Genomic DNA, 19,603 nt, shown 5'->3' on the forward strand with positions numbered 1-19,603 from the left:
ATATAACTGTGCCTTGGCTGATGCTCGCTGAGGGGCGGCATTCGCACTCTTGAGGGAAGTTAGCAAGAGGAGTGGGAGGAGATTTGGACACGTTGTGTACAAAGTCTGTTTGAATCTGGCTGGAATTCTTGAATTTTCCATATTTCGCCTCCATATATTTTGTGACTTCAGAAGAGTGAGCGGCTACCATTTAGTGTCTTTGTCGACAGTACATCAACGGCATATTTAGACTATTTGTGTTAGTTAAGATTTGCTTGAAAATTGCTTTGAGGCGAGAAAATAGGCAATAAAGGTCACAGAATCCAGATTGATATGTTATCAGCGTTGCCATAGTTTGACAGTATAATCAGAATTATTGAGCTTCACGAGCGATGTGATGTACACCAAAAATGTGCCCAGAAATTTAAAAAAAACATTTATTGTGAACTTTTGAACACACATATGCAAAGTAAGTCGGCTCACAGCGGTTTGTAAAACCAGGTTTGTGTTTTGCGCTGATCCCGTATGGGAGATACTCCGCGTTTTGGAGAGAGAGAGAGAGAAACTGTTGCTGTCGAGCTCTGATTGGAATCCTGTCTTGGCTAATAGCAGGATTATGTTTGAGTCCTCCTAAGCCTGCTGTGCTGTTTTTTTTTTTTTTTTCTCGTTATAGCCAGGGTATCTCCTGGGTTTTGCTGTGAGAGATGAGTTACCGGATGTGTGAACGTAAACATTGTCTGGTGGAAATGTGGAGGAGGACTAAAGCGTTCAAAGTGACCGGATCGTTTCTCTCACGCGTCACAATCAAAGCGGTCTCGTTAATCGCCGTGTGGACTTTTCACTCGTGTAATAAACCCGGTGATTTGCAAGGTGCCAAAAGTGAAACTGCTTTGCATAAATAAATTGGTAAGCAGCATCTGCTCCATCTCCTAAGCTTGGAATCGGAAGTCAGGAAATCAGGAAAAAGTACCTAATTATTCATACACTACTGACAAACCAGAACATGTCAATGGAATTAATAAAACAAAAAGGGCAAATAAGATGAGGATGCGAAGCGATGGTTGGGAGGGATCTGGGGTCGCAGAGGCCAGCAGGGATGTTTTAGCCAATACTAAAGAATCCAGTGCGATATGGAGTAGGCGTCAGAGTGCACGGTCGCACTAGACTCTAGTCTATAATATCTATAATATAAGAGTTTCTTTAAAAAAATGATTTGCACATTATCTACTATCACCACAAACCCATTTTGAAGCACATTTAAGATGAAATGATATTTTGATAAGTTTTAAATTGACCGAGTCTGAAAAGAATCCAGATCATTTCATGAGGAAACTCACTTTGTAATCCGTTAATTAAAGATAAGTAAAACTTCATTGAGTCATTCAAATATAATTCTGTACACCCAATATGACGTGACTAGAATATATGCTGCATATACCTGATGTTAGACTGAAATATCTCAACAACTATTGGATGGATTGCCATGATTCCTGGTCCCCTGAGGATGCAACCTAATCATACTGGCGATCCACTGGCTTTTTCTATAGCGCCACCATCAGCTCAAACTTTCAATTTGTGACCAAAGACATTCAAAACAGAGACTTCCTCGTCGGCCTCAGCTGTACTTTGTATTTCACGGAAGCATGAATCACATCATTTGGCCAACATTCCCGACTAATGACTTAAATCTCATCACTCCGTGCCCTTGATCTCTGAGTCTGCTAACTAAACACATCCAGTGGAGGGTGATTATTTCCATTCAGGAGGTAATGTTGTGGTGCCAGTGGGTAGACATTCCCAACAGGTCTCCCCGGACTCCCAGTCCCTCCATTCCTTTTCCAGCTGTTTAGCAGAAAAAGAAACAACAAAACGTCCGTCGCCAGCCATTTATGAAGTCAGTGCTTTTGCATGCATTAAAAAGTGTGCATGTGAACGTTCGCCAAGCCCGTGTCTGTCCTTTGTGCCGGCGCGTCTCCCAGGTGACACATCGCATCTCGTTACCGCGGTGACGCACACTCGCTTGCAGTGGTCCAGGGTTAGGGGCGACAGGAAAATGAGCACATAGAGCACGTCGATATTCCCGACGACTTGCAATCGCTGTCGACATACTCGAATGCACACACACACACACACACACACACACTTAGGTGCACCAAACTGGGCAGAGAGATGCAAGAGCTGATACAAGGGCCCCCTGAGCTGTTCTCACAGGTCCCATAAATTCCCCCCCCCCCCCAAAAGGAAACGCACACACCTTTTCTCCTGCCCTGTCACATGATGCCAACAAGCTGTGAAAAGTGCATCCTTTGGTGCATTAATCCAGCGCAGGTGCACTCATGATTAACTGACTGGGGATTATGAGAGGGAGCGGAATAATCAAGTAAGGAAAGGTCACAGGGCTGCTGGGTCCTGGTCCCCGGCGCTCTACTTGAGCTTTTCCGGAGTCTTGCGTTTTGTTCTGGTGCGAGTGGCGGTCCTTAAATGGGTCGGTGTGAGCCCGCGAAGCCCTAGAAACGTCCTCGAGACCTGCAGCGCGACAGTAAGTCGTCCAGCACCTGATTCTTTTGTTGTCGCCTTATGTAAATACTTTGCTAAATTTAACATTTATAGTCATGGCAATGTTTCCTCCAGGCTTTAAAATATGCTAGGAATAATTCAGAAATTGTATATTGTGCATTAAGGTGCACTGTATAACTGGCTAAATGGTCCTGGGTGTAATGTGAAATGGCAGCAAGAGCGCTAGCTTCTTGCAATAGTCGGTGGCCATTTATGGTGTTTATTGATTTGGAACGATGAGAGGAAGTGTTGCTCATACTTGCACACATTGTTTTCTATCATTAAACATTGGATTGTTGAATTGAAAGTTTAAAAACTTGAGAGGTGTGAGCGTAAAAATAAAAAAAAATGAATGTAAGCGTCTGAAAAGTGATGATGTCACAAAAGGTTGTTTCCCGTCTTTATAGGCTCTGATCATAACTTAAAAAAGCATTAGTACAGAGGCTGAACTTCAGGATCAGGCAACAGAATCACTCATCAGTCAGAGAAATGCTTGCTGCTGAGACTGAGAGGCGTGTGCGTGTGTGTGTGTGTGCGTGCGTGTGCGTATGTGTGCGTGTGTGTGTGTGTGCGCGTGTGCGTGCGTGTGTGTCTGCGTGTGTGTGTGTGTGTGTGTGGAGGGGGGGGGGATATATGGTTCAGCGTTTCCCCCTCAAGAACAGCACAGTAATCAATTCCGTTTAGTACAAATCCAATGCACTTAAACTTCCAGCGCGAATAACCAGAGGCTGCAGAGCAGAGGTACATTTATCGATAGGGCAATTAATTCAAACTCCCCCCCATACACACACACACACACACACACACACACACACACCTTCTCTACCCCCCTCCCCTTCCGGGCAAAAGGGCACTCAGGTAACATCATGATGAAACTAACGCATCTGCAAAATCCCTCTTCCCGTGAACTCTTCGCATGGAGCCGCTCAGGAATTAGCCTCGGAGCTGTGCACAGACAATAACATGAAGATAACAATGTCTCCTTTTTTTAGTCAGCTCAAGCTATCATGAGAGAGAAACAAATATAGTTTGTGTAATGTTAGTTTGAGAGTTTCATGTGGATAACTTAGCTAAACTTCTTCCGAGGGGGAGGGGTCTTTGTACCGTACAGTAACGGTTGCAACGTCATTTATTGACGACGCCGCACCGACGCTGACTCCGCGGGTCCGGTGCTAATTTGAACGGGGGACCGGGTGAGCACCAGTGTGTCCGCCACAGAGGAGAGAGGCGGCGAGGAAGATACGAGGAGCATCAGGAGCTCCTTCGTCAAGTCCCACCGAAAGAGGTAGAGCTCGACCGGAAGTACATGGTCGACCTTCAACGTAAAAGGGAAAATTCCTGGTATATAAAGCGAGGTGAGCATACGGAGCTATGACCACTGTCTTTTGTTTTATTTATGTTTAGAAATAAGGAAAATAACGAGAAGCGTGTGTTGTTGTCGCCGTAGTGCGGCAGTATCACGTATAGTGAGGGGCGCAGCGAACGGTGTGCTGGAAGCTGCTGTTTTATTTTGAAAAGGCCAGCCGGCTGTTGCGCTTTTATTTTGTCCGCCTTCACGCGCTCCCCCCTCTGCCAGAGCTCGGTCGGGCTCGTAGAGACAGCAAGATGCCAAGGGGAGCACTCCGACCCACGGCGTCCCTTTCACCGTCTCCCGGCGTCGTCTCTCGGCCACAGAAACTCTAATGGGCGTTTTTATCCTCCCTTTACCGTCCTCGGCGCTTGGATATTTTCGGAAGCCGAGAAATGAAGCGAATGAATGTGAGAAGAAGTGTCCTGTTGTTGTGCCCGTCTCCAGCATCACCAGTAGTCAAGTCCTTTCTCTCCCTCTCTCTGTGGATGCAGTGCCTCTGTGGTATTTTTTTAGTTGTCTGTTTTCAGAGGATTTAATGTAGTGTTCTGTAGTGGACTACCCAACTTTCCCCCAGCTTTTTGTTGTCTTTTTTCGAGGTTTTCCGGTCTTTGAAACACATATTTCAGGATAGACCAACTCCGGTAAAACCAGCGACTTGACATCTCCTCCTGGCGGAATAACCAATCGTTGCGGTTATTCCGCCTTTACAAGCATCTTTTCTGGGGTGGGAATACGACTGATGCTTGCCTTGCTCGTGTAACCGAGTTGTGAGTGTGTGTGTGTGTGTGTGTGTGTGTGTGTGTGTGTGTGTGTGTGTGTCGTCTCGTACTGTTTGTCCCACAGTGGCATGACAATCCATGAATGCTTCCAAGGACGTGTATACAAATTACGCATGCACCGTGACTGTAGTAGGCTGCGCGTAATAGTGTTGTATGCGCTCGTGTGACGTTCAATGTCAAATCTGTGTTTTGGAGAAGAGGCATAGCCACCCAAACTTACTTGTGTGTGTCATGGGCGTTATAAATATGGCACGGTATTGTCAAGCCGAAAATTATCCAAAAAAATGCTTTTACATTTCTTGTGAGAGAAAAGATAATCCACTGACACTTCTTACAAAGTGCACTATTAAACAAAATGACCGGTGGAGCTTTTTTTTTGGGACCGAATAACGAAATGCGTTTTTGAAAGTCCCAGAGGCGCATGTGCGTATCCGGGAATGAAGTCAACGTCAGTAAATGTGTCCGAAGTTGGCAGCAAATTATAAAGCTATTATATGCCATAATTAACGCGCCCCGTGTGTGTACGTGGATGGATCGTGCGCGTGAAGCACGCGCGTCTGGACATGTGCGCCCGTGGCTGCGCTAACGTGCCCCTTCTGTGCGTGTGTGTGCGTGTGCGTGTGTGCAGCCACGCTGGAAGTCGCCCCCCATGTGGCCGTCGGGAGTGGGGAGCAGGCAGCCCTGCCCGCGGGAGTCGGCGCTGCGCAAGGCGGCCATCAGCGGCAACATCAACGCCCTGCCGCACCACGTCCCCACCGGCCGCAGCGTCCGGGTCTTCATCTGTGCCAACCCCGACGGTAAGTCAGTGTGTGTGTATGTGTGTGTGTCCCTTCTCTCATCCCATCTCCCCATCATACACACTCTTCCCTCACACTCCACAAGACACCGTTTTTGGTGTGACTCGTTTTAGAAATATGGGGGAAAAAAGATTACCCAATGTTCAATATTTTTAAGTAGCGGTTAGCACAGATCATCAAGTCTCACTTGTTTTGACAGATTTTTTAAAAATAATCCAAAAACAAATATAGCAGCTATCACCTATTAGGGCAAACAAATAAAAATAATAATAACTCAAGCAAGTAGAAGGTCAATGCATCAGGATATGAATCATTTTCAACATGTGATCTTGTGAGCCAGTATTGATTCAGGTCCATTTTGATGGAAAAACCAGGGTCCTCAGATTAAGGTCTCGTCTATTTACTATGGGCATTGAGCTGCAACATACGATCCACTTAACCTTATAAAACAACTCGAATTTTTTTTTTATTGCCACATGATTTATTCCAATATCCCAACGAAACAACGTATTGCTCTCGACGTAGAGTGCACGGTGTGAGCAAAAGTGCAAGACATTTGGGTCGTGAGTGAGACTCTCAGTTGCAGCTCTGTATTTGAATATGCCCTCTGGGCAAGGGGGTAAAAATAGGATCAGTAAAACTGGAGTAAACAAGGCAAGGGAAGTAGAGTAGGCTATGAGAGGGGAAGGGAGCGAGAAGGAGGGCATGCCAGAATTAAAAAGAGAGGTCGCTTTTGTCGACAGATCACCGATTTGTTTGCCCTCACCGAGCAAATACCTGCGAACCCAAAAAGACTGAATTGACCCCGGCTCGTTGCGCTGGTATACGGCGAGACGTCTGGCACTGTTTATCCACCTGTAGCTGACTCATTCTTTCAGACCATCCCCCTGCCGCAGCACAAATGTAACGCTCCATTCAACGCGTGGATGGAAAAAGGACGAGGGGGCTATTCCAAGTCGTTGTTTTCACACCGTCGGCACAAACGGAAAGACACACACCTCAGCCGGAGCTGTGAGAAGAGCCAATTTGAATGTGCTGTTTCCAGTGAAGCGAGTTGCTGGTATCCAGGGCCATATTTTGCTTCAGCAATGGCACAGGGCCACTGCTGACTCCCCTTGCTTTGGTCGAAATCACATTTGCATTAAGGTATTCTTTGCATCTATTTGTTCTATCTAGCTCTAAGGGGATTTCACTCCATTGCAGTATTCTAGTTTTAGCTGTAATCGGTTACTGAACACATTTAAATGGTTGGTAGAAGCTTTCCTGAAATGTTTGTGGGCGCTGCAAAGCATACCTTCAAAGTGCTCGTGAAGACATACCGTTACTCACAACTGTGACCCGGGTCTGCCCTCAGTCCTGCTGCGAAACCACGTTTCTCCATGTTCACTAGAGGGGGCTGTCCATGCACTTATTTAATGGCATTCACCTTACTGTACATGTGTGCATGTGATCAAATCAGACAAGCGGCCAATCACACGGCCCCATTGGATACAGTTCCCATTCTGATGGTACCCAGTAACAAGAGAGCCCCTTCTCTGCTTCAGCATCACCCTTTCAACTCTCACTCCCGAACTCGTCCAACGCCGACGCTGTGATGTGACTTTCTAACGACCCCTCTGGCGTCAGTTTTGGAAGTGCAGAGATGGCAGTTTCATTTCAAATCATTTCATTTTTGAAATAAACGTCCATCTTCTCAGGAAGATATAGGTTTAGGCCCAAAAAGAAAACACTCAACAGGGGCGATGTGAACGTGACTGACCAACGACTCACGGAACACGAACAGCGGCCTCCTGGATGAACGTCCCGTGTTTGTTAAGAGACGATTCTGCTGCTCCGTGTCGGGGAGTGGTGGCTGTCAAAAGTGGTCAAACATGGGAAAAACAAACCTTCCGCTCTGAGCTGAACTCTAGTCGGACAACCTGTTTCTATTTATTCTCCGCCATCATTGTGGTTATTATTGAAGACGGCGGAACTGTCGCTGCAGATCAGATCGTGAGCCGCAGCCCACAGAGCGGAAGGATTGCTAGGCACGGTGTGTGCGTGTGGGTGTGTGTGTGTGTGTGTGTGTCCAGCTCTGTTGCTCCTAGACACAAATGAATATTGAAAAAAAAAAAATCTTTCAATTCATGCTCTCCTGATCTGCCCTTTACGGGGACCTCAATTTTAACAATCTTTTCTTTTTTTAAAAAGCACATCGTCTTCCCGAGAAGGAAGTTGAAAGAAGAGAGTAGTTTGAGTTATCAGCACCGCGTGCAGATGCCAAACATAAGGAGGCTCTCTCCACAATGCAGCGACGTAGAGTGTATACGTATTCCAGAGTGTTTGACAAAATGTAAGCTAAACATTTAATTTGAGTGGATTTACATCCTCCTACCATAATGTTCATGAAACACTCAAGTTCTTGGCTCAGGTAGGTGAATCTGTGCATGTGTGTGTGTGTGTGTGTGTGTTGTCACAGTCGGTCAATTAAAAACCCAGATATTTGCTCTTGTAGTAGCCAGGCAGCAGCAACCAACCAGAGAAAAGCTTAACACGATTTCTTTTTGTGTTTGTGTATACCGCTCAGTGCATTATGCAGCCTGTCTCCTCTGTCAATATTGTGTGTGTGTGTGTTTTCAGTCGTAGAGATCCATATAAGCATATCTTGGACTCCATTACCTTGCTGCAGTCACCTCAGGGGCTCTGGCATCGGTTGTGTGCAATAGGCCGCTACTTGTATGCTAGCTATCACTTAAGCTGCTTAAAGTTGATAAAAGCACGAGGCCTTAGGGATGCATGAAATCCATCTGCCCGTCCAACGCGCCATCATCAAGGCGAAAGCATGTCACCACGGATACAACTAATTACATCACAAATCACCCCGTAATTATTCCCACCGTTTCATTTTGACTCTATTCATCTTTTTCAGTTTGTGTTGTAGGTTTGTGGCTCAGATTTCCATAATTCAATGGTCTTTTTTACTTTAAGAATACCTCTCTCCCTCTCTCTCCGTAATAATCCCCTTTTTTGAATCGAGTCTGTTGAAAGAGAACAATGGAGAGAGTGGGAGGGGTTGGCACGGCGGACAGAGGGAGAGAGAGGACGGGTGGAAAATACTGTGTCAAGGGTGGCTTTTGTTTAATAAATTGCTTTTCAGGCGCTGGTGAGTTGCAGATTTTTTTGGGTGAGCCCGGGCCGAGTTCTGCGGCATGAGAAGTTCATGACGCGTTTGTTAGCTTATGTCGTCCTGCTGCCCCCCCCCCCCCCCCCCCCCCCCCCCCCCCCCCTCTTCTCCTGAAGGGAGAGAGACATTTTCAGTGACCTCTCAGAGTGCTCAGGAACAATTCCGCACCCCCAGGACATTATTTTGACAATTTCAGCAGTTGCCCTCACACACTCGTCCAACTCCCTGGGTGTTTGGGCCATTTCATGGAACATACTGTAAAAAAAAAAAGATCTCACCAGGGAATGATTGCAATGGTAGCAAGCAGCCCGCTGGATAAACCTGAATAAAATTACACCGTGCTTATCCATTTATAACCAACATAATTAACCTTGAGAAAGCTAGTGTGGTCTGCAAGTGGTTTATAACTAATGGGGATTTTATGTGCACATCAGGGGCTCTTCTGGGGAGAGTTTGGAGGCTTAATGCTGATCATTGAGATTGAAAATGAACAAAATCTTTCCAGTAACTTCTAATAAATGTTCCGTTAAATGTCTTCCACGAGGATATATTCATTTTTGGAATCCCTCACTATTTTTTACTACTTTTAAAGTCTTGCCCAAGTTGAAAATGTTGCTCCATCGAAGGTGCCATCCGGATATGTTTTACTTCTAATTGTGCAGATTCATGGACTTCCAAACTCTAATTCCCAGATTAAATTCTCAGATTTGTGGATGAATTTCACAAATAACAACAGTAACAACTGAATATTTAACACATCTCTCACAGTTTATTTTTCCTTGGAATATATTACTAATTCTCCTCACTCCTCGACATCCCGCCATATCAAGGACACTGACAGAAAAAAACTTAGTTAACTTGACAGTTTTTCAAGATTAAAAAGTATTACTGAGGATTGGAAAATAAAAAGTGATGATATGTCTACGAGGTTCCTAGTGAGGTAGTATATAAATAAATGTGATAAACACTATATTAAAGCTCCTTATGTTACAAAAAGCAAACACCTTCACAAGCTTACCACCTACTACTAAACACTTATACATTTGCTTATATTAATTGTTGGAAACAGGGTGGGTATTGATCGTAAAGCAATATCGCACGTTTGATTTTATTACTGCATGTTTGACACTTGAATTAGTATTTAAAAAATAAATATATAAGACCATGTCGTCGGTCAATGGTTTGTCTGAGATTGTTGAAAATATTGGTACAGACGATTCACTTGTCCATCCCCAAATATATGTCTTGAGCCCTGATCCAAATGGGGACTAGAGATGCAGCAGATTTATAATTGATATGTATAAGCCTTGTCCAAATAGAACAGGCACCATATTGGTTTTTTTGCCGATATCCAATACGCTGATATTTCCAAACCCATTTTGTCCGATGCCGATGTACACGCGTATTTATTTCCACTAACCTGGAGAGGAATTAGCATTCTGCTTTCATCCTGATGGCCCACCGGCAGATGCAGACATGCAACACAATGTTCACAATGTACACGTTCACTGTGTAAAATATGGCATATTAATTTTTGATGTAACGCGTCCTAAACAGCGACAGAAATGTTTACAGCAGCAAAGCCCCCCCCTCCCATGTACACTCACTGGCAACGCATCTAAAATGTCAAAAGCATAAAGGACAATACTGAGTGAAGTTGAGAGAGAATGAAGAAGACATCAGTCAATATCAGCTTGTGTAACGCCTTTCTAGTCTTCCGACCACCACTCAAAGCGCTTTAACCCTCCGTGTCATCCGTTCCAACTTTGAGCCGAGGCCAGCGCGCTGTGCTCGTCGTCGTAGCGATTTGCCGCGGCTACCACGCACACAGGTGCCACCTGACCCATTCACAGCAACATCCACACACCGTAGGCTAAGAGTCTTCCCCAAGGACACGTCGACAGGGACTGGAGAGAGCCCGGGGGATCGAACACCCGCTGTGTGTGTGTTTGTGTGTGTGTGTGTGTGTCGAGGAGCTCAGCCACGACAGAGAGCAGAGGAGATGCTGTAGCGTGATAATATCTTACAGAATTATTTTTTTAATACTGATTAATGAACTGCTAACGTTGTAGCATATCAATAGCCTACTACGAACTTTATAATTTAGCCCGGGGATCTATAATACCGGGTTTCGGTTCCCGTCCTTACATAGAAGACATATAAAAGAAAATATTCAATTCTGGCCGATGGCGATATTTCTTTTTAAATCCCTTATCGGTCGATACCGATGACGTGCTGATATCATCAATACATTTGATGTATATCAAATCTGACATGTTGGATGTAATCATGGCTGATTGAACCATCTGACTAGTCTGAGATTATGTCAGGAGGCAAGAGATTTTAATCTTAAATCTACAAGATAACTCGAGGTGTCCATGGTTACGGACTCTCCGCGATCTTGACAATCAGTCATGATGACGGGGCTATAATTGGGCTGTAAAACGTGTAGTGTGTTCCTGGCATAAAGACTGTTCCCAAGGCAACAGCTGCTAGCACAGATGTTACCCAAAGAACTTTCTATCGTACGTCTTTGTGTTGGGTAGAGTAACACCGGTTCTCCCAACAACCACTCTAAGGTTATTTAATCATACACAATTTCGGCTACTGGCAGAGAAACAGGGAAGTCCCCATCACCGTTACATCCAGTCATCACCATGATTTACTGTAAAGGTTTTTTTTTCTTCCTGTGGATGGTGGCACAAAAACCTCCTCCGGTGGATTTCCCTCACCATGATTCAGTGGTATCCAACACGAGGGTCTCCCTGTGCTCAGGAAATGCAGGAACATCTGGCCTTTACGGATGGCTGATTTACACAGCAACAATTTGCCTTCAGCTTCTTCCAGGTCATTCGGTATCGATTTGCTCACTGACTTTGCGTTTGCGTAATTGCGGTTCAGCCTCAGTTCTGCACACGAGAGAGTTTGTGTGCCGCGCTGAGCGACGCGACGCGACATGTTTTGGAGCAACAGCGCTGCATAAACTGAAATATGCAGCGACGAGATGCTGCATTCAGGGGCCAGACGAGCGAGCGGGAGAATGACGTGCTGCAGGTTCGGGGCTGAATTTGAGCTAAGGCTGCGACTGTCTATAAAATGCGAGTCAATGCGTTTCAAAACCATCATGTGTGTAGATTTGACCGGCTATATAATTGGATACACGAGACCTGGTCGATCAGCTGACAACCAGCCGGTCTGAACTAATAACATCCCTGATGCATGAAAAATATACTCTAGAGACCATCAAATTGTGATTACAAATATCTTGCAAAAGGATGTTGCAGCTATCAGTATTGAATATCCAGTCTAGCTAACAGGCTAAATGTTAAAACAGTTTATCCAACACATCATCCAACAGGGACACCGTTTCTGGAGTGGCATATCTCTGAATCTGATGAACCCTTTAAGATACACACACACACACATACACAGGCACACAATCACACACACTGTAGCATCCATGTCAATGTGGATGACCACCGTGTTACAGCGTCGGCCTATTTGCCGACACACTCGTCTTGTTGACTTTCTCCCTCTCTTTTAATCAGAGATCTCTAAGCTGCCGTGCATACCGAGTGCCTCTGGAGTGCCGTATCTCGAGGAGAGCAGAGTGATTGCTTTGTCAGAGCCTTGTTGATGAGATGATGACCGCTATCTAGGGGAATGAAGCACCAGCTGAAGCGGTGTCAGCATTTGGTTTAGCCGTTTGGCTTTGTTATCGATAGCTGCTGTAGTAATGAGCACTGCTGAGATGTGTCTTTTTTAAAGACACTTTTTTAGTTGTTCAAATGTGAGGATTTGAGGATTCATTGCACTGGGAACTGGATGTGTTTGGAATGTAGACGTCATTCTAATGGTTTCACTTGAATCACCTTCTAAAGACTAAACAACGATCGGAGGATGAAAAGGATTGTATTGAGTTTACAGGAGAGAAGGATGCGACGCAAACCAACATTTCACTTTAAATCTACGGCCCGTGTGTTCTCTAAAGGAGGAGGGCGGAGGAGAGAAAAGAAAAGGAAGTGTGAAAGACAAAACAAAGAGCTGACAGGATGAATCGGAAAGGAGAGATAGATTGGTCGGCACTATTGAAATAAACAGATTGGAAAATTGGAGGGAGGGACACAGCGAGAAAGAGGCCCAATGCAACCTCCAGTCTTTGTTCCTTTGCATGTGGGTGCGTACACAACAGACACACACACATACGTCAGGCTGCCATAACTCATCATCATCCCACAAAAAAAATAGAGAGAGAGAGAGAGAGAGAGAAGGGTGTGTGTGTGTGTGTGGGGGGGGGGGGGTCTTGCCGTTATCAGCACAACACAAACAACAACACAGTTTAGTCTGTCAGGTGGAGACACGGAGCAGCAGCGTGCATTGCACTACCTTTCTGCACTTGGCGGGCAGGTTTAATCAAAATAACATAAACCACCATGTCGCCTACACCCCTGTCCGACATAAGGAATTAGATGAGCGCTCCCCCGATGCCATTTAATCCGTTTGCATACCGTTGCAGCCGTTGAGTTTTTGATTTGACATTTCGCTCGGGTGGCTGTGGGCGGATATGTATATGGTCGGGGGGGGGGGGCCTAAAAGCCTCGCTAAAGATAGATGAGACAAAGATGCGTCAGACCGAAAATTTGTCGTCTCTTCTGCTCACGCTGCGTATGACGCGGTTAGCGGCGGAGGGGAGCGTTTGCGCGGCGTCCACCATGTGTGTTCGAGGCAGCGCCTTGGTCACACAGGGCTCTCTCTCTCCCTCTCTCTCTCTCTCTCTCTCTCTCTCTCTCTCTCTCTTTCTGTCGGGCATGTTCTGTTTTTAACTATCCGTCCACACCCTTCAGAAAAAGAGGGGGAGGAAGAGACTGGGCCTGTCCAAATACATTACAGTAACCATTTAGAAGACAGTGAAAAAGAGACGACAGGGGAAAGAAAGTGGGACACAACAAGAAGCCGTGGGCTCTCACTCTGCGACTGTCCAATATGATCACTGCCTTTGTAATGCTGCATAATCCCACATTCTTCAACAGTGTGTGTCGGGACTGCTGCAGTCTGCAGCTCTTCTAGTATTTTGTATGGGTGTAAAAAAAAAAAAGGGGTTGCAAGTTGAAATGTTTTATTTGTCGATCAAGCAGAAATTTGACAAAATGACTCTTTATTCACCTGTTGTCCCAGCTGTCCAATTAAGATACCTGTTGAATGAATGTGTAACAATGTCAATCTGGAGTATTTATTTCTGCTTTCAAAGACCTACAAAGATCACATCTGGTCTGAGGATATTTTTTTGCAATTTTTCACAATATAATTATTTGTTTACTACTACATGAGAATATCTATGGAGTAATGTTTACTTGAGCAGAGAATGACATCACTCTTTCCCATGTGTTTTATTCCAAACTTTGTTTACATGGTCGTGCCAGCCGTTGTCGATCCATGATACTGAACCCTCGAGGTTCGGCATGCTTGTGAACAATCAGTTTAACGATAACCATCACAGTGTGCGATAAAGTTTTACTGACGATCGTTATCCGCCAATATTCAGTCAAATATGTGACATTGGCATCGCATTTCTTTTATAGTCATCGATCTCCGATTATGTTCAATTGAACCAACAATTGACACGAGGAGAACAAAGTCGTCCATTCAGTTACATTATTAAGCGTTCAGGCTCTACAGCGTTATCATAATGTGTTTAAATGTTGTCTCGTAAAATGTAGTTTTTGTAATAAATTTGAATAATCATAGTTGTTTGAAGAAGATGTTTTCACGGCGACATAAAATAGATGTTAGAAATGAAATATGACCTGTTAAACGTCCTTACACAAGCTCCAAGCAGCTTATAATTCGCCATTAAACCTATGAATGAAAATATTTGCTTTAATCAATAAAAACACAATCTTTTATCATCTGAATTGTAGAACCGTATGCAGCTGCTACAACCTAACAACAAAGGGATCTGTATCATTGTATTTGTGCTGATCCGTGACGATCCGATCCGCCAGTTTTATGGTCCGTTGCGCCACAACCAGCAACGCATGTCTTTGAGCGCATGTTAGTGCATGTGAGCGCTCTGCACTGCGCTCACCCAGTGTTTACCGCTGATAGCGGCATCACAATGGACGGCGTCACAATGGACGGCGTCGCACCGTTGCCGTTGTTCGCGCTGTTTGTCACCGTTAGCTGCGAGCCGCCGGCTCATCCGCTGCCATGAATTTCACCTTTTAAGAGAGAGTCAGACGAGCTCGGCTTCTCGTCTCTATGTTGTGTTTGTTTCTTTGGCGCTTGTTCGTTAAACATGTCCTATTCCTTTTGTCTCCAGACACAGAGGCGGAGAGGAACGCACTGAAAGAGCACGTCTACCCCAAACTACGAGACTTCTGCAGGGAGAACTATGGAATTGAATTCCAGGTAACTGACTGCTTTCCCCTCTTTCCACCGAGTTTCTTCCTTCGATTTATTTTCTCTCTTTCTCCCTAGTTTTCCAATACTGGCTGTTAAGTGCCTCCGAATCTACTCTGTGGCGTACACAGTGTGCCTGGAGGGGCCCCAAAGCAGCATGCAGAGATCTCTGTCCCTTTAAGCGAGACAGAAGGCCAGCGAAGATAAGGCTTCCATCAGCGAAAGGCTGGCACAAATCTAGCAGTGGATAAGGCGGCGTGATGCGAGGGCCTTCCCTTTGTTGTTGTCGGAGAATTTGCAGCATTCCCTCCCTGTGGTGTCCACTGATCGAGATCATTTGCATTGCAAATCAGCGACACTGTACACGGAGGTTTGTTTGTTTAACAAATGCAGGGGAGCCCTCGAGTCAGGGAAAGATTTCTGCAATAGATTGTTCCTCGACGGATTTCGGAGGAGATTTCCGTGCGATGAGGAGACTTCAGTGACCCCCCCTGAATTGTTTTGCAAAGATGTAGTCAGCAGGGCCGTCCGCGGATAATTCTCATTTCATGCCGAGAACGTTTTGGATCGTAAACAGCTCAGAGCACAAACCAAATCAAAAAGGTGTTGTAACGAGACTTAATACAATAGTGTTGAGAACACCTCCCACATAGGCGCATACAGCGCTTGTCCAGGCCTTGACAGAGTTCAGGGGTCTTTGCTATGGCAAAACCCCCAAATTGTACACACAAACAGTACTGGTTGTACAGGAAATAGCAATGTGCAAATATGTACATGAGTTTGAACACTGGGTCCTAATGGCTGTCAGACTGAGTCAGTTTTTGAATATATTAATCTGCAGACCGAGGGTTCTTATAAAAGTGGCCTGATTGGAGGACTTGGGATGAGATGAGAGGGAGCAGTGAAGGGTCCTGTGTGATGAGGGTTGTTTTTTATGTCTGAAGGTTAAAAAAATAAAGAAACCCATAAATATTCTCTCGCTTGCTGCGCACAAGTTGAATGCTCACTGTATTAGTCCCGTCTTTACGGGTTGGATGCACTATAGCAGCAGCAACGGGAATTGCTTTGTCATGTTACGCATGCAATTCTCGATGTGTAATTATTAAAAAGCTTATCCGTGATGTGTGAATACAATTCAAACGCTCTTTTATTATTCCTAAATGGATTGGCGAGGAGAACAGCCAGTCGGTGAATGGGAGGAGACGTTTGCCGTTCAACGAATCGCTCCAAATGTATAAAGTCAAAGGGTCCAAGACGCGGTAACCAGACAGGACGATCTCACGACCGACGCCGAATCGCTCAAATGTCTGCGTGTGGCGGGGGAGTGCCAGATAATGCAAGAGGAGCCAAGTTGGAGACGTTTTTGGCTCCGGTATCTGTGGCCACGTGTCTTGTCTGGTGATTCAGCTCGCTGTGACGAAGCGTGAGCTGAAATGATTATGCGGAGGGCGCGAGAGTTTATATTATGACTCACTTACTCTCCCTCCTCCTCCTCCTCGTCTTCCTCTATCCGAACCCCCCCCCCCCCCCCCCCCCCCTCACTCCTCATCACCACCCACGCAAAGTGAGAGCTGGCACCTCGGTCTAAAACCACAAGTTACTTGGGCTCGATATTAATTTTGTCCAAGTACACGTGTCACGAGTCACGTTACGCGCAAAATCCCACGCGGCGTTCACGTACGTTGTGATTCTCCACCTCCCCTTTCACACACACACACACACTTCGTCTCACACACACGCATGTGCGACACACATATGCCGAGCGGATAAAAAAAACAATTCTCCCCGGTCCCTCATCACTCGGCTCAGTTTCCATCCAGAACGCTCCCTTAAGAGGTTGGAGGGGGATGGAGGGATGGAAGGAAGGGGAGGAAGAGGGGCCCGGAAATCCAGCCCAGGGGCAACGAGGGCTGCGTCCTCATTCAGTCAGCGCACAGCAGCTGGGATCAGCTGAAATCCCTTTTTTAACATGTGTGTATGATAACACAGTATAAGCGAAACAGACACACATGATGATCCGGGTCGGACAAGGTTTCAGCACGTCTGTAAGAGCACCAGAACACTGCTGGTGTGTGGACGCTTGCTCTAATACGGCTTCATTCAGGGGAAACGCTCCAACCTCGTAGTTATCACTAAGACGTCGATCGGTGGATTTTACCCGAGCTCAGTGGGTCGTCACCGCTTTAGTCAGTCTCAGAATATTAGTCTGAAATTGTACCCAGCTAAGGGGTCCAGATTATGTTTAATTGAATGAGGTATGTTGTATTGGCACTCATCTGGGGTGTAACACCTGAATGGAGACGATAGTGAGACGTATGCTGCATTATAATCATTTTAAGAGGAAATTGTGTTTTTTTTGTGAGACCGAGTTTTGTGATTATGAAATGAATTACTGCTCTGTCGACCATGGCTGCTCCCTAATTGGACTTCTCTATTTTGGACCACATTTTGCATCGGATGTGATTTATTCTCCGGTTTTCTTTGGATTGGTTTGGGTCTCTTGCTTTGAATATTAATTGATTTGTTTATAACCAGGTTTGGGTTGATTTTTTCCCTCTGTGTATGTATGATAACTACGTTGTGTTCTATGCATTTATTTTTTTTCTTTATTCAGTGGCTTTGAAGGCTCCTGCTGTTTTTTTAAATTTTAACTTTTGGTCTCGTTTACATGACATCGAGGCGACATGTTCAAATTTTGCAACCGAATGCTGTCAGTCCAACAACCGTTGATTGCAGATATCCACAAGCACTCTTTACTTTGTTACTTTGTTACAGACAAATACAACCGTAGATCTTCTGAATTCAAATTTATTTTGCATTCCAGCAAAACTCACCAACAAAAACTATCCAGTTAGTCTTTTCCACTGTTCCAACAATCCCCAACTCGACGACCCGGTTTATAGACTCCATCCCCAGTCTAGTTATTATTGCTGTGCACAATAACTAGACTGAGAAAGGGACAGTCAAGGGACTGTCCCTTTCTCATCTAGTTTTTAAATCCCAGTTCCCATTATCTTAGCCCATCTTCCACTTCTTCATCAATCATCTTGTTACAGCACAATCACCTCTGCCCACTCGCAGGAGATAAACTGAATCTCGGGAGTTACTGGAAGCGGTCGCCGTAAATAATGTGCTCGGACCACGGTTGCCAAACTCTCTGTCCGTCACGCCCAGAGAGACAATTATAATAAAAGTTTTCCCGGCCACGGCTGTGAGATTGTGTTCAACGGCTGTCACTCCGACGTCTTTTACATCTGCACAGCACAAGCAGCGAGATGGGAGTCGAAATGAGGGGCGAGATGACATTTCACCACCATTTTTCTAAACAGCCTCTTCATGCAGCCCATAATTCTTGAACTTTTAAAAAGCGGGTACACGTCTGTCAATGTGTTTTTTTTTTTTTTAAATAGACCCAATGCTCTTAGAATATGCCCCCCACTTAAAAATATAATAGCTAATATTTATATATATATACTGAAAATATAAAGTAAAATGTATTTATTTATTTTTAGTCATACTAAAAGCACAAATGAACCATCAAGTCTAACTTTATATTTGTATTGTGTCTTCAGATTGATATTTCTAAGATGTACAGTAAGACCTCAGGAGAAACCGTCCAAAGCGTGACGTATTCAATACCCTTCCATTTGTTTACCTGCTCAATTTGCCTCTCATTCTTCTCCCAGTCTGCTCCTTTCACTCCTTGGCAGTCGGCCATCATCTCCATTCACTTTCCACCTCCGAGACTGTTTTTTTTTTTCTCCATTCAGTCTACAAAAACACATCAACATGCCAACTGCCTCCGCGGCAAAGATAATCCAAAACCAAACAGGAAATGCCTCAAAGGCTTCAGTTACACTGTACTTGTGGAAAACCCACGGGAGAGCTACTCATTCGTATTACTGTCACCGTGATGATGATATTTTCACCCCTGTTCGGTTTATCCGTTGTCAGCAGGATCTCTCAGAAAATCGGAGGAAATTTATGTGACATTTGATGGACAGAACATGGAGACTTCTTATAGTTAAACAGATTTAAAAATATTGTGAGTATAGTGAGAGAGGGGTAATGGTAAAATGCGGGATTAGTTCTCATTTATTTCAAGTAACACCTACACGTTTTCACCCACACTCGCGAAGTTCTGCCTTCTTTTAGCCGGTGGCCACATTGACTGGTCTGCAGTTAACTCATCGGCATTTCACCCCAATGATATTCTGCAGGCGATGGGATCAATGAAACCAATGCACTCAGAGGAACTGGTTCCCCAGTACAGTATGTGCTGTAAGGAGTGTGTGCAAGGTGTGTATGGTTCAGATGCAAAACCCTTCAAGCACCGGGATATTCAGTTTCAATAGCCAGTCTTCAATTAACAGTTTTTTGGTGACTGAAGAATTTTCCACAATGGTTGCTACAGGGCAACTGTGAGATGAGAATAAGTAATAGAAGCTGTGTTGACACTCTACTCACTGGCTCCCATGAATTTTAAGAAGAGTCTGGTGGGTATTCTGACAGCACAATCAAAGTATGAAGACCGATTGATCAATATTAACTGCAGAGAAAACGGGAACAATTGAATTTA

At 45.0% G+C, this 19,603-nt stretch overlaps 1 protein-coding gene across 1 annotated transcript in view; it reads left to right on the forward strand.

Annotated features, from left to right (window-relative positions):
- Positions 1–4,278: 4,278 nt before the first annotated feature.
- LOC117748135 (NACHT and WD repeat domain-containing protein 2) overlaps positions 4,279–19,603 on the forward strand; it is a 37,577-nt gene continuing 22,252 nt past the window's right edge. The window contains exons 1-3 of the mRNA XM_034557767.1: positions 4,279–4,293; positions 5,294–5,462; positions 14,945–15,033. Of these exons, the coding sequence (XP_034413658.1) occupies positions 4,279–4,293; positions 5,294–5,462; positions 14,945–15,033 (273 nt within the window). The remainder of the gene's footprint in view (positions 4,294–5,293; positions 5,463–14,944; positions 15,034–19,603) is intronic.

The sequence above is a fragment of the Cyclopterus lumpus genome, chromosome 18, assembly GCF_009769545.1.
Source record: "Cyclopterus lumpus isolate fCycLum1 chromosome 18, fCycLum1.pri, whole genome shotgun sequence".
Classification (NCBI taxonomy): Eukaryota; Metazoa; Chordata; class Actinopteri; order Perciformes; family Cyclopteridae; genus Cyclopterus; species Cyclopterus lumpus.